This window comes from Eurytemora carolleeae, unplaced genomic scaffold (assembly GCF_000591075.1).
Source record: "Eurytemora carolleeae unplaced genomic scaffold, Eaff_2.0 scaffold1835, whole genome shotgun sequence".
NCBI lineage: Eukaryota > Metazoa > Arthropoda > Copepoda > Calanoida > Temoridae > Eurytemora > Eurytemora carolleeae.
Window position 1 is genome coordinate 12,972 of NW_019398015.1, and position 13,640 is coordinate 26,611.

The 13,640-nt window shown below is 32.3% G+C and overlaps 1 protein-coding gene across 2 annotated transcripts; it reads left to right on the forward strand.

The window, feature by feature from the left end:
- Positions 1 to 586: 586 nt before the first annotated feature.
- LOC111716616 (uncharacterized) lies at positions 587 to 8,720 on the forward strand. Of its 2 annotated transcripts, none has more exons than XM_023492086.1 (6): positions 587 to 683; positions 1,853 to 1,957; positions 2,531 to 2,616; positions 6,614 to 6,675; positions 8,077 to 8,180; positions 8,411 to 8,720. In XM_023492086.1, the coding sequence occupies exons 2-6, from the start codon at positions 1,853 to 1,855 to the stop codon at positions 8,588 to 8,590; spliced, it is 537 nt and encodes a 178-aa protein (XP_023347854.1). In that variant the 5' UTR covers positions 587 to 683; the 3' UTR covers positions 8,591 to 8,720. The 2 variants fall into 2 exon arrangements, with proteins under 2 accessions (XP_023347854.1, XP_023347855.1); XM_023492087.1 differs by having other exon boundaries at positions 634 to 723.
- The last annotated feature ends 4,920 nt before the right edge of the window (positions 8,721 to 13,640 follow it).

Consider the following 13,640-nt stretch of genomic DNA (forward strand, 5'->3'; position numbering starts at 1 on the left):
TTAAATAATCAGACTGAAGATTAGATGAGATTAGATAATCAGATAGAACATTAGAGATTAGATTCGTGACAAAGCCATCACTTTTACATTTTCTATTTACATATTATATGTTTGGGTTTAATTTTGTGGGTTGGGGTGTCTTCCCTCGGAAAGTTTCTTCAATTAGTAGTTTTTTTACAGGCAAAACACACAAAACACACAAAAAACACACAAAAAAACTATCTGCAAAAAATTTAGCGTTTCATAGAGATTTCTTTAAAAGATTTGATTGCAATTGATGACTACACAGTAAAGTGCAGTGGGACGGTTTGCCCATATATCTCCGGAATTTTCTTGAATCCGTTCTAGAGGATAAAAAAACTTGTTAGAAAGGAACTTAGCTCCGACTCACACGGTCGACATTTCTTTCTGTAAAACTCAAACATTCCTTCAGGTTTCAGATCGCAAAGATTATGTTTCATATTTATCAAACAAAATGATTGTTCAACAAGAAAATTTGAATTTCTTTAATTTTTGTTTTTTAATGTATCATTTTTTATATAGTTTTTTTTGTATATATCTTCGTAAAATATATATCCCTGGTTGTGACCCTGGCTAGTTATAGGCAGGTCAGCTGATACTAGGCTGGTCACCAGGATACCTTGCTCCTATACACACTCAACACCACATATACTTTATACAAGGTACACTTTGTGATATATTAGTGAGAATACAGGATTCAAGGTATACTACAGGATACAGGATACACATCAGGATACAGGATATACATCAGGATACAGGCTATACATCAGGATACAGGATATACATCAGGATACAGGGTATACATCAGGATATAGGATATACATCAGGATACAGGATATATATCAGAATACAGGGTAAACATCAGGATACAGGATATACATTAGGATAAAGGACACACTTCAGGATACAGGATATAGATTAGGATACCTGGGATATGGATCAGGATACATGATGTACATCAGGATAAGGGTATACATCAGGATACAGGATATATATTAGGATATTGGATATGCATCAGGATACTGGATATACATCAGGATACATGATTTACATTAGGATACAGGGTAGTCATAAGGATACAGGATATACATAAGGATAAAGGATATACATCAGGATACAGGGTATACATAAGGATACAGGGTATACATCAGGATACAGAATATACATCAGGATACAGGATATACACCAGGATACAGGATATACATCAGGATACAGGATCAATTTCAGAATGAATGAGAATACAGGGTTTACATACATACAATGGGCAATATTCGATATATTTATTTATGTAATAAAGCTCTTCGCTCATTTATATATTCGCTATAGCTGCCCAAACAGGCAACGCCGTGCACTTTAGCTAAAATTATAATTTAAGACCAAGCTCGGGTAAACGGCAGGAAAAACTTTGAGTAACCATGGGCAACGCTGGGCACTTCAACTAGTGTATATTATAATCTAAAGAATGTTTTCTTTAAGATTTTGGATTGGAAACAAAGAAACATTACGCAAGAAATATTTTAAACAACTCTAAAAGTTTAGATAAAAGATAGTTAGTAAAACGTCATTTAGGCCTGCGTGCAGGGCTACCCACAAAGGATGAGAATTCAGAGATGACTGTACTAAATCTATTCAGTATTACTTTTTACATTCAAGGCTCCAAGCGTTTTTACGATTCCATATTTCTTTTTCAAATCATCAAATCGATCTTTATAAAACTTTTGGCTTGAGCCGGCATATCTGAAGAGTTTCAGGTTGTCAAAAAAGTCTTATCTTTTAAGGTCACCCTGTGGAAATTATTTTGCAAATAAAAGACAATTTAATATTTGTTTAGATGGGTGACCACGAACTGCTTGATATTGAAGAGTGGGGTCTTGTTCTAAACAAGATGTTGAAGTTTCACTACAACGTGTCTGAGGAGATCAAGGCAGTGGTCCAGGTAAACGTAATCAAGAAAACGCGGGAAATTCAAATTTTGTAAATTTTTTCAAAGTCTCAATTATAAGAAGTAATGATTACAGTCGGTAAACACAATGTAACCAAACAACTAAAACCATACCTTGATCAGCTCTATCCTTTCCCCCCACCTTTAGTATACATACCTTGATCAGCTCTATCCTTTCCCCTTACCTTTAGTATACATACCTTGATCAGCTCTATCCTTTCCCCTTACCTTTAGTATACATACCTTGATCAGCTCTATCCTTTCCCCCCACCTTAAGTATACATACCTTGATCAGCTCTATCCTTTCCCCATACCTTAAGTATACATACCTTGATCAGTTCTATCCTTTCCCCTTACCTTTAGTATACATACCTTGATCAGCTCTATCCTTTCCCCTTACCTTTTATATACATACCTTGGTCAGCTCTATCCTTTCCCCTTACCTTTAGTATACATACCTTGGTCAGCTCTATCCTTTCCCCTACCTTTAGTATACATACCTTGATCAGCTCTATTTTGTGTTTAAATTGTTGATCGTGAATTGATCGTTTAATGTTTGATGATCAGGCGATCAGGCAGGAGATGAAGCCTGAGTTAATCCCCCTAGCAGAGGACAAGGCCGCCTTCGGCAAGATCATCAAGACCGCCATCAGGTTTATTTAGATTAGTTATTTTTAGATTTCTACAATTTTTCTCATTCGTATCATTTCTTTATCCTTATTCTTCCTTAAAGTTTTTTCTCACCTTAAAAGGACATTGAAAGTAATTTCAAATGACCCTATATTTAAAGGGGTGACTTGTATGAATCACAATGATACTCTTTAAATCCTTCTTTTCCTATTTTAAAATAATTAAAATTACGTTTAAAGTCCTTTTATAACATACAGCTTTCTTTCTCTTTATTCTGATCTCCACATTTCTCGTTAACTTGATCTTTATGCTGATTTTTATCATTGTTCGAAATCTGATGTTTCTAAATTCCCTTTATTTTGATTTTTATATGTTTTTTTTTATTTCAGATATTTACAGTTTTCTTTAAACTAATCTGAACTAAATATTTATAAACATAAAATATTATTTTATCCAGAACTTAGAATTTAAAGCTCGATATTAGATTTTTTTATTTCTCGTTCTCTGGGAACTTGTATGTTGTCTGTTAGATACTCATGATCCTAATCTCTTGATCTCGATATTCACCGTGGGCATTCTTAATTTCAGGATCAACACTTTATTTCAGTTATTCCTCCAGGGTCCGATTACAAAGCGGGATATCGAATAAAGATCAGATCATCAATTCATTTTGATATCTACAAAACAAGAGTTCCCACATATAATCCATTACTTCGATCTTTATGTTTCTCTTCCAACTGGTCTTCGCGGAGCCCTTTAAACTGAACTTTAAGTTTCTCTTTAACCTGCTCTTCATGTTTCTTTTCAACTCAATCTTCCCGTTTCTTTTTAACCTGATCTTCACTTTCTCTTTAACCTGATCTCCATGTTTCTCTTTAACCTGATCTTCATGTTTCTCTTTAACCTGATCTTCACGTTTCTTTTTAACCTGATCTTCATGTTTCTCTTTAACCTGATCTTCACGTTTCTCTTTAACCTGATCATCATGTTTCTCTTTAACCTGATCTTCATGTTTCTCTTTAACCTGATCTTCACGTTTCTCTTTAACCTAATCTTCATGTTTCTCTTTAAACTGATCTTCACGTTTCTGTTTAACCTGATCTTCACGTTTCTTTTTAACCTGATATTCATGTTTCTCTTTAACCTGGTCTTCACGTTTATCTTTAACCTGATATTCATGTTTCTCTTTACCCTGATCTTTACGCTTCTTTTTAACCTGATCTTCATGTTTCTCTTTAACATGATCTCCATGTTTCTATTTAACCTGATCTTCACGTTTCTCTTCAACCTGATATTTATGTTTGTCTTTAACCTGATTTTTATGTTTCTCTTTAACCTAATCTTCATTTTTCTCTTTAACCTAATCTTTATGTTTCTCTTTAACCTAATCTTCACTTTTCTCTTTAACCTGGTCTTCACGTTTCTTTTTAACCTGATCTTCATGTTTCTTTTTAACCTAATCTTCATGTTTCTCTTTCAACTGATCTTTACGTTTCTGTTTAACCTGATCTTCATGTTTCTCTTTAACCTGATCTTCATGTTCCTCTTTAACCTGGACTTTAAGTTTCTCTCTAACCTGCTCTTTACGTTTATCTTTAACCTATTCTTTATGTTTCTTTTTAACCTGATCTTCAAGTTTCTCTTTAACCTGATCTTCTCATTGCTATTTAGCCTGATCTTCACGTTGCTATTTAACCTGATCTTCACGTTTCTCTTTAACCTAATCTTCATGTTTCCCTTTAACTTAATCTTCATGTTTCTCATGAACCTAATCTTCACGTTTATTTTTAACCTGATCTTCACGTTTCTTTTTAACCTGATCTTTATGTTTCTTTTTAACCTAATCTTCATTTTTCTCTTTAACCTAATCTTAATGTTTCTCTTTAACCTAATCTTCACGTTTCTCCTAAACCTGATCTTCATGTTTCTTTTTAACCTAATCTTCACGTTTCTCTTTAACCTAATCTTCATGTTTCTCTTTAACCTAATCTTCATGTTTCTCTTTAACCTGATCTTCACGTTTCTTTTTAACCTGATCTTCACGTTTCTTTTTAACCTGATCTTCATGTTTCTTTTTAACCTGATCTTCATGTTTCTTTTTAACCTAATCTTCATTTTTCTCTTTAACCTAATCTTAATGTTTCTCTTTAACCTAATCTTCACGGTTCTCCTAAACCTGATCTTCATGTTTCTTTTTAACCTAATCTTCATGTTTCTCTTCAACCTAATCTTCATGTTTCTCCTAAACCTGATCTTCATATTTCTTTTTAACCTAATCTTCACGTTTCTCTTTAACCTAATCTTCACCTTTCTTTTTAACCTGATCTTCACGTTTCTTTTCAACCTAATCTTCATGTTTCTTTTTAATCTGATCTTCATGTTTCTCTTTAACCTGATCTTCACGTTTCTTTTTAACCTCATCTTTATATTTCTCTTTAACCTAATCTTCATTTTTCTCTTTAACCTAATCTTCATGTTTCTCTTTAACCTAATCTTCACTTTTCTCTTTAACCTGATCTTCACGTTTCTTTTTAACCTGATCTTCATTTTTCTCTTTAACCTGATGTTCATGTTTCTCTTTAACCTGATCTTCATGTTTCTCTTTAACCTAATCTTCATGTTTCTCTTTAACCTAGTCTTCATGTTTCTCTTTAACCTAATCTTCACGTTTCTTTTTAACCTGATCTTCACGTTTCTTTTTAACCTGATCTTCATGTTTCTTTTTAACCTAATCTTCATTTTTCTCTTTAACCTAATCTTCATGTTTCTCTTTAACCTAATCTTCATTTTTCTCTTTAACCTGATCTTCACATTTCTTTTTAACCTGATCTTCATGTTTCTCTTTAATCTGATGTTCATGTTTCTCTTTAACCTGATCTTCATTTTTCTCTTTAACCTAATCTTCATGTTTCTCTTTAAACAGATCTTCACGTTTCTCCTAAACCTGATCTTCATGTTTCTTTTTAACCTAATTTTCACGTTTCTCTTTAACCTAATCTTCATATTTCTCTTTAAGATGATCTTCATGTTTCTCTTTAACCTAATCTTCACGTTTCTTTTTATCCTGATCTTTACGTTTCTTTTTAACCTGATCTTCATGTTTCTTTTTAAGCTAATCTTCACTTTCTCTTTAACCTGCTCTTTACGTTTCTCTTTAACCTAATCTTCACCTTTCTTTTTAACCTGATCTTCATGTTTCTTTTTAACCTGATCTTCATGTTTCTTTTTAACCTGATCTTCACGTTTCTTTTTAACCTGATCTTTACGTTTCTCTTTAACCTGATCTTCACGTTTCTCTTTAACCTGATCTTCTTGTTTCTCTTTAACCTAATCTTCATGTTTCTCTTTAAACTGATCTTCACGTTTCTGTTTAACCTGATCTTCATGTTTCTCTTTAACCTAATCTTCATGTTCCTCTTTAACCTGGACTTTAAGTTTCTTTCTAACCTGCTCTTCACGTTTATCTTTAACCTGATCTTTATATTTCTTTTTAACTTGATATTCAAGTTTCTCTTTAACCTGATCTTCTCATTGCTTTTTAGCCTGATCTTCACGTTGCTATTTAACCTGATCTTCATGTTTCTCTTTAACCTGATCTTCTCATTGCTATTTAGCCTGATCTTCACGTTGCTATTTAACCTGATCTTCACGTTTCTCTTTAACCTGATCTTCATGTTTCTCTTTAACCTGATATTCATGTTTTTCTTTACCCTGATCTTTACGTTTCTTTTTAACCTGATCTTTACGTTTTTCTTCAAGCTGATCTCCATGTTTCTTTTTAACCTGATCTTCATGTTTCTCTTTAACATGATCTCCATGTTTCTATTTAACCTGATCTTCACGTTTCTCTTTAACCTGATATTTATGTTTGTCTTTAACCTGATCTTTAAGTTTCTTTTTAACCTGATCTTTACGTTTTCTTCACGATGATCTCCAGGTTTCTATCTAACATAATCTTTACTCTTTTCTTCCAACTGATATTCACGTTTAATATTATCTGTAACCTGTAAACTGGTTTAGGGATATGTGGTGTCTGGAATATGAAGTTGACGAACTTCAATCCAAGTTTGCTGATTCTATAGGTTAGTAACTGTATTTATATTAGTGTATAATCATATTGATATAATATTGATATAGCTTAAATATATAGAAGATTAAATCATGTACGAATGATGTTTTTTTTGTTAAACCTAAGGTGAGAATTTTTTTTAAGTTCGCACATACATCACATAGATTCCACTGATCATTTATTAGGTGTACCGTCCCGTTTTGCCTTCTAAAGTTTTTATTTGTACTGTACAGCTTGCTCTAGCTGATTAAAAGTCGGTCCGGTACTTGTAGTGAACCGGAGTAACATTATCATCTAGAAAAACTTGCTTCTAGGAACCTACAGTGGGACTCATAAAAACTGTAGATTAGAAAGAACATGAAACACTATGTTCAGTGTACACATACCCATTTCACTTAAGAAGTTGATTTTTAAGCTTCTGGTAAACTTCATATTTGCTGAATAGCAACCTCAAATACACAAAAGATCGTCTCGTTGCAAAGTTTTATGGGTCCCACTGTATGTCTCAGATAATCAATGCCACTAAGAATCCATGTTTCTAGGAAACTATGTATCTAGGAAATTATGTATCTAGGAAATTATGTATCTAGGAAACTATGTATCTAGGAAATTATGTATCCAGGAAATTATGCATCTAAGAAACTAAATCTTTAGGAAACTATGGCTCTAGGAGTCGATGTCTCTAAGAAACTACTTTATCTGGAATCTAAGTCTCTAGGAAACTGTTTTGTCTAAAAGACTATGCCTCTAGGAATCTATGTCTCTAGAAAACTATGCATATAAGAGACTATGCATCTATGAAACTATGTCTATAAAATTTGTATCTAGGGCGGTATAAATCTAAGAAACTAAATCTCTAGGAAACTATGCCTTTTGGAAACTAGTTATATCTCTAGGAGACTATGCCTCCAGGAAGCTATTTGTCTAGAAACTTATGCCTCTAGGAATTCATACATCCATGAAACTATATCTCTAGGAAACTATGCCTAAATATAACCATATTTAGGAGACTATGCCTTTAGGAATTCATACATCTGGGATACTATATCTCTAGGAAACTATGTATTTAGCTAACTATGTATCTCGGAGACCATATCTCTAGGAAACTATGTATTTAGCTAACTATACATCTAGGAGACCATATCTCTAGGAAACTATGTATTTAGGAGACCATATCTCTAGGAAACTATCTATCTAGGAGACCATATCTCTAGGAAACTATGTATCTAGGAGACCATATCTCTAGGAAACTATGTATCTAGGAGACCATATCTCTAGGAAACTATGCATTTAAGAGTTAAAGAAAATCAACAGAATTTTTTCTTCTACTTTCTCAACAATGAAGCTTTATTTTAATTATTGATGTTTAACATTTATTGATTTATATATCCTACGTCATAGATTTTATTTTTAGGAAAAATGGATCTGGAGAATCTTGATGTTGATTTTATTGAGGATATGATGCTAAAATCTAAACCTCTTCAATCCGTCCTTAATGATATTAGGAACAGGCAGAAGGTAGAATTATACCGGGGTTTTCAGTGCAATTTAAACAATTGAAAAATATTACATAAAAATTAAAATACTTTGTAAAAAATTTACATTTTGTTGACATTGAAACTTTTTTCTACAAAGATTTTGTAGTTTTTCAAAAATTATTTTAAACTTTGCAAATATATTAAATTGCATATGAAATAAAAATAAAAATTTAAGAAAAAAGTATGAAAAGTAAAAATAAATTGATTTAGGCGAAGCTTGAGGACATCAAGAAAACCTACGGCGATGCTATTAAAGACCTGGAACCAATGAAGGTTTCCCGTCCTCCTAAACCCGTTCAATCCGCCGCACCGGCACCAGCTCCTGAGACACCCGCCGAACCCGCCTCAGCTGCTGCTCCCGCTCCCGCTCCTGTAGCAGCAACCGCCTAAACCTATCTATAATAATTCAATAATATCTGATGGAATTATTTTAAATCTTCAATTTTCAATTTCAAATAAATTTCTGTACACATTTTGGAGATTAATGAATGCAAACACGTTAAAATAAAGAGTTTTAGAAGTATGTTGAAGACGAGAAAATATAAAAAGAAAAAACTATAAAAATATAAAAAATGATTTTTAGTTATATTGAATTTCAGTATATTTTTTCTCTCTTTTTTTTGAGGACATTCTTTAATATAATAATGCAAAGTTGACAATGCCTGATTCACAACGGTACCCTTTAAAGTATGAATTAGATATTAATTTTTCTATTTAAAAAAACGGATTATTTACAATGGTGGTTTTTAACAAAAGCGACTACAGGAAAATATATAGAAATTATCATAACTAAACACTTTTAACCCTGGAAAAACGACAATATCTTCCACATTAGTGACTAGATAAAGGTTTCAAGGTTAGCGTTGTAATTAAGGCATTGCCATCTTTGCCTGTTGGGTCATTAGAAATTATGCTAACAGTCCCTTTAATCCTCCTTGAAATATTCAACTAGATAACAGTCCCTTTAATCCTCCTTGAAATATTCAAGTAGATAACAGTCCCTTCAATCCTTCTTGAAATATTCAATTATGCTAACAGTCCCTTTAATCCTCCTTGAAATATTCAACTATGCTAACAGTCCCTTTAATCCTCCTTGAAATATTCAACTAGAAATCAAAATTAAGAATATTCAAATTATGATTTTTACGAAATGAGGATTGGAACCAAACATATTTCTCGGACACCAAATGAGAACTGTTCATAATAAAAAATATGATTAATTCTTTCCACTTGTGTCAAAAAATATAACTTGGATTGTGAACATTGTAAAAGAACGGTAGATTTTTTACGGTTCAATCAAAAATCATTGGAGGGTACTTCATAGTTAAATTTTTTAATTTTTTTACTTTTTCAAATAAACACGCTATTCTACCCCACCCCCCTTCTATACGTTAAAGTTTGTTCTCCCATTATGCGATCTTTAAAGGGACTGTAAGCGTAATTTCAAGTAACCCTCCATACAAAGATAGCAATGACCGTTCAAAGAGTTACCCTTCAAAGCTTTGTTTAATCAAGTATGAATAAGATATCAATTTTTATTATTTTAAAAACTGATTAGTTTCAATTGTATTTTCTCTACATCAGTGGCTTGCGATTTCTAGGAGAAATACCATAACATCAAAAAAACTAAGTATTCAAAAGTGGAAAGTACAGAGTATATTGTGAACATTTACAGTCCCTGCAGTAACTTGTTAGATACTCGAAATAATTTGATTGATAGATAGACAAAAACCGTACTGCGTTGTTTTGATTAAATACTGGATCTTACTTGTTTAGCGTATACTTTTTTGAGGATTTCCTCAAATTTGAATATTTGGTTTTCGAGGTTGTGGTACTCTTACCACATTTTATACTGCTGGAAAGCAGTTAGGAACTTTACAGAATTAACACTTTTAAACTTAGAAAAACGACAATATCTTCCACATTATTGATCAGGTTATGAAAGGTTTCAAGGGTATCGTTGTGAATCATGCATTAAAATCTGTGCATGGAGGGTCACTCGACATTACGCTTACAGTCCATTTAAAAATGATTTTACCAAAGAAAAAATGTAAAATCTAGATATTTATATTTCTGAGAATTTAATATCAAAGAAAAAAACTAGTTTTGTGCTTCAACTATTATTAGCTTAATTTGTAAATAAAAACAGTTATATTAAAGCCTTTTTAAAGATTTTTTTTATGTTCAACCTTTTGAAATCTGTGAAATTTAATATTTACGTTCATATTTCATATTTTGAAACTCTTTTTTTTAAAGTGTGAACAAGCATATTTTTTGTCGTGAATTTAAAATTACAGATATAAAATTTTAAAACAAATACCTTTTTTATTTAGATTATTAAAAAACACCTCAATTACCATTTCATAATTATTTCAAACTTCGCGCCAATAATTCCATTACAAAATTTTCAAAAAATCTAACATTTTTTAAAGTGAAATAATGTAGATATTATTCAATAATGTAAATAAGCTAATGATATTTAAAGTTTCATCAACACTTGAACACATTGTACCCTTTTAAGGCTAAGGCTACTAGCTATACAAATTGTTTCATGGCCTGATCTTCAGTAGTTTAAACCAAAAGAGAATAGAATATATAGAGAGGAATTAAAAGAATCTCTCGGTATGAATTTTTTCAGTCCCTTTCAGCCTGAAATGGAGTTCAAAGTGTACAAATCATGTAAATGTTCACAAATTATATGCAGTAGAGTACATTAATACAGTATGTTCCCTAGACTATTCATTTCAATTTCGAAATGTTTCCAAACAGTGGGTTGGGTGAGTTAGGTTAGGATACATATTTAAGAGTTGGACTATTGTCAGGTTGTAGACTTGTTAACTTGAAATGGGAATTCTGAATTTAAGCGATAAAAAACGATAGAATAACGCAATTCAATAAAAATATTTTTATTCAGGATGAAATTACCTCTCGCTAATTAGTTCCCTGTGCAGCAGATTTATACATGTATTGTACATATATTGATATGAATTGATCCAGTTTACACCAGTTTTAGAGTTTATTGGAGTTCATATTTGATATGATGCTAGTTAACCGATCTAAACTTCACACCAATGTCTTTCTTGAAAAAACAGAATTTGCGCAATCTGGCACTACCCCCCCCCCCTCTCCAATTCCCCTATGCAGTTTCTTCATTGGGTGCAAGGTCATGTTTTTCTTGCACCCCAGCCCAGTGTGTGCGTATATTATATTGAATAATTTACGCTAATATACATTTTATTTAATTCTTCCAAGGACACGTCGCGGTTAAAAATATCATCTTTTGTATAGTGTATAGTTGAGTACAAGGAAGTGGGTTGGCTTGAAAATTACTAAAAGTGCAGCAGAGTGCAGGGCGCAGGCTGAGCAGGCTCCAGCTGCAATATCTAAATATTCTTCTATACGTGATATACATCCTGTTATACTCTAAGTATTAATAGGCTGAATAGCAAGCCTGTCTGTATAACTACGCCCCCTTCTAATTATGGCGGATTCTGCCGCACAGCCTCTTGTCTGTATAACTATCCCTGCTCCGGCCCTGACCCAAACCAGTAAAAACTTCCCGGCCTAACTTAACAATCTTATATACGCATGTTGACGCAATAATTTTTATTAAGATGTTGTGAATTTGTTTATTGAGTAACAATTAAAAAAATTATGGTATTTTTATTCTGCAAGTATTTTTGTAATTTGCAAAAAATGGATAGTTTTTGATATTGCTCCGGAATGCTGGGATCTAAGTATTCATGTAAAAATAAAATAGCCTCGCACCGCTACTCAGAAACTTCTCAAATGCGCAGAAGTTGTAACATTTCATCGTGGAAAGTTTTTATATTTCAAAATGAAACAAATGAACTCTAGTATTTTTCCCCGTATATTAGATATATTTTATATCATACACATTCTGGACATCATTTAATCTAGTAACCTCTGTTTGTATTTTTAAGGATGTGTCCGCTATCATAATTCACAAACTCCTTGACCGATTTGCCTCAAATTTTGGTTGTGGAACTGGGTAGAATTGCACTGGAATGTCTTTAAAGTCAGTCTAGTTAGACTGATTATTGTAGACATCATAAGTTCAGTTTATTACAAAGGCGCAACTAGGGGGGGGCCGGGCGCGTGCCCTCCCCTAGCACCTGAGAGGGGGGGGGCGCCCCCCCCCTGCAGAATGAAAAGAAAGAAAGAACGGCGAAAATCAGTATCACAGGAATAAGAAAACCAATAGAGTTATTGTAGAAATTTTATTATAATATAGTTAGTTTAAAAAAAAATATTTTTATCTTTCTCAATTCTCAAGGCTAAAGGCTATTGTAAACATGTATGTGGTAAAGAGTTGATTTTCAAAACGTTATTCATTTTCTGGTTTTTAAGAACAATACAAGAACAAAAAATAGATTTGAATTGAACACAGCCAAATCTGCATGCAACAACTTAAAATTTCCTTACACTCTCCTTAATGCGGCACACACCCCTGTTAAATAATGTATACGTGTAAATCAATGTCGGGATTTCACTAAAAGGGGAAAAATATGTAATAATAAATTATGAGTAATTGTATACTTAGATAATATTATAATTAGATAATATAATATTATTCAGTTAAATACAGCTGGAAAAAAAATGATTAGATAAATGAAGTAAAACGATTCGTTTTTATTTATTGTGATTATTTTTTTCCAATTTGAAATTTTTTATCTTTTTTTCGTTGCTATAACTCAGAATGAATCACATACAATATACAATATACATACAATATACATACAATATACATACAATATACAATATACATACATTGGATCCGATCATGATTTTTGTTATCATTTTGAACCAGCCATTTTAACTTAAATTTGATGTTTTGATTTATATGTAGCTGAACAAAAACAACAACAAAAAACAAAAAAATAGATTATTTAGTCTATGTTACCCCCGGGATGCCCCTGGGTTCTCTAAAAAAAGTCAGCGCATTTGGTCCAGCCGTTTGGCTGGCTATAAGGAACATATATACAATGTTTTGTTTTATAGATTTTCATAATTTGTTTTTAAAACTAGACAATTTAGCTTAAATATAGTACATGAATTTAATGATATCAATATATCAAAGTATCTTCATGGAAACTCAACCTATCTGACTTTGAACTCAGTTACAGTACAGACAGCCGGCCCTGCTTGTATGCATAAAACTATAAAATAATTTTTGAAACATAAAACTTAAATACAAAAGTTTCCCCAACGTGTAATATGATTTGTTAGTCCAGATTGTGCATCTACAATCTTTATCATGATGAATGATTAGCATTGACATTTTATGATATTATTAGCTTGAGAACCCATCGTTGCCCAGGTTGATCAATTAAAAAAGTGGACCCAACTTAGAATCTTGAAACCAAACTAAGAACATTCCAGTTGTTCCCCCGAGTTGCCCAATAAAAATTTGAGGCAA

What these genes read in the sequence shown, in the direction of transcription:
- LOC111716616 (XM_023492086.1), top strand. Translation starts at nt 1,853, where the DNA reads ATGGGTGACCACGAACTGCTTGATATTGAAGAGTGGGGTCTTGTTCTA. An exon ending in AGATCAAGGCAGTGGTCCAG is followed by an intron (nt 1,958 to 2,530) that starts GTAAACGTAATC and finishes TTTGATGATCAG; the next exon opens with GCGATCAGGCAGGAGATGAA. An exon ending in ATATTAGGAACAGGCAGAAG is followed by an intron (nt 8,181 to 8,410) that starts GTAGAATTATAC and finishes AAATTGATTTAG; the next exon opens with GCGAAGCTTGAGGACATCAA.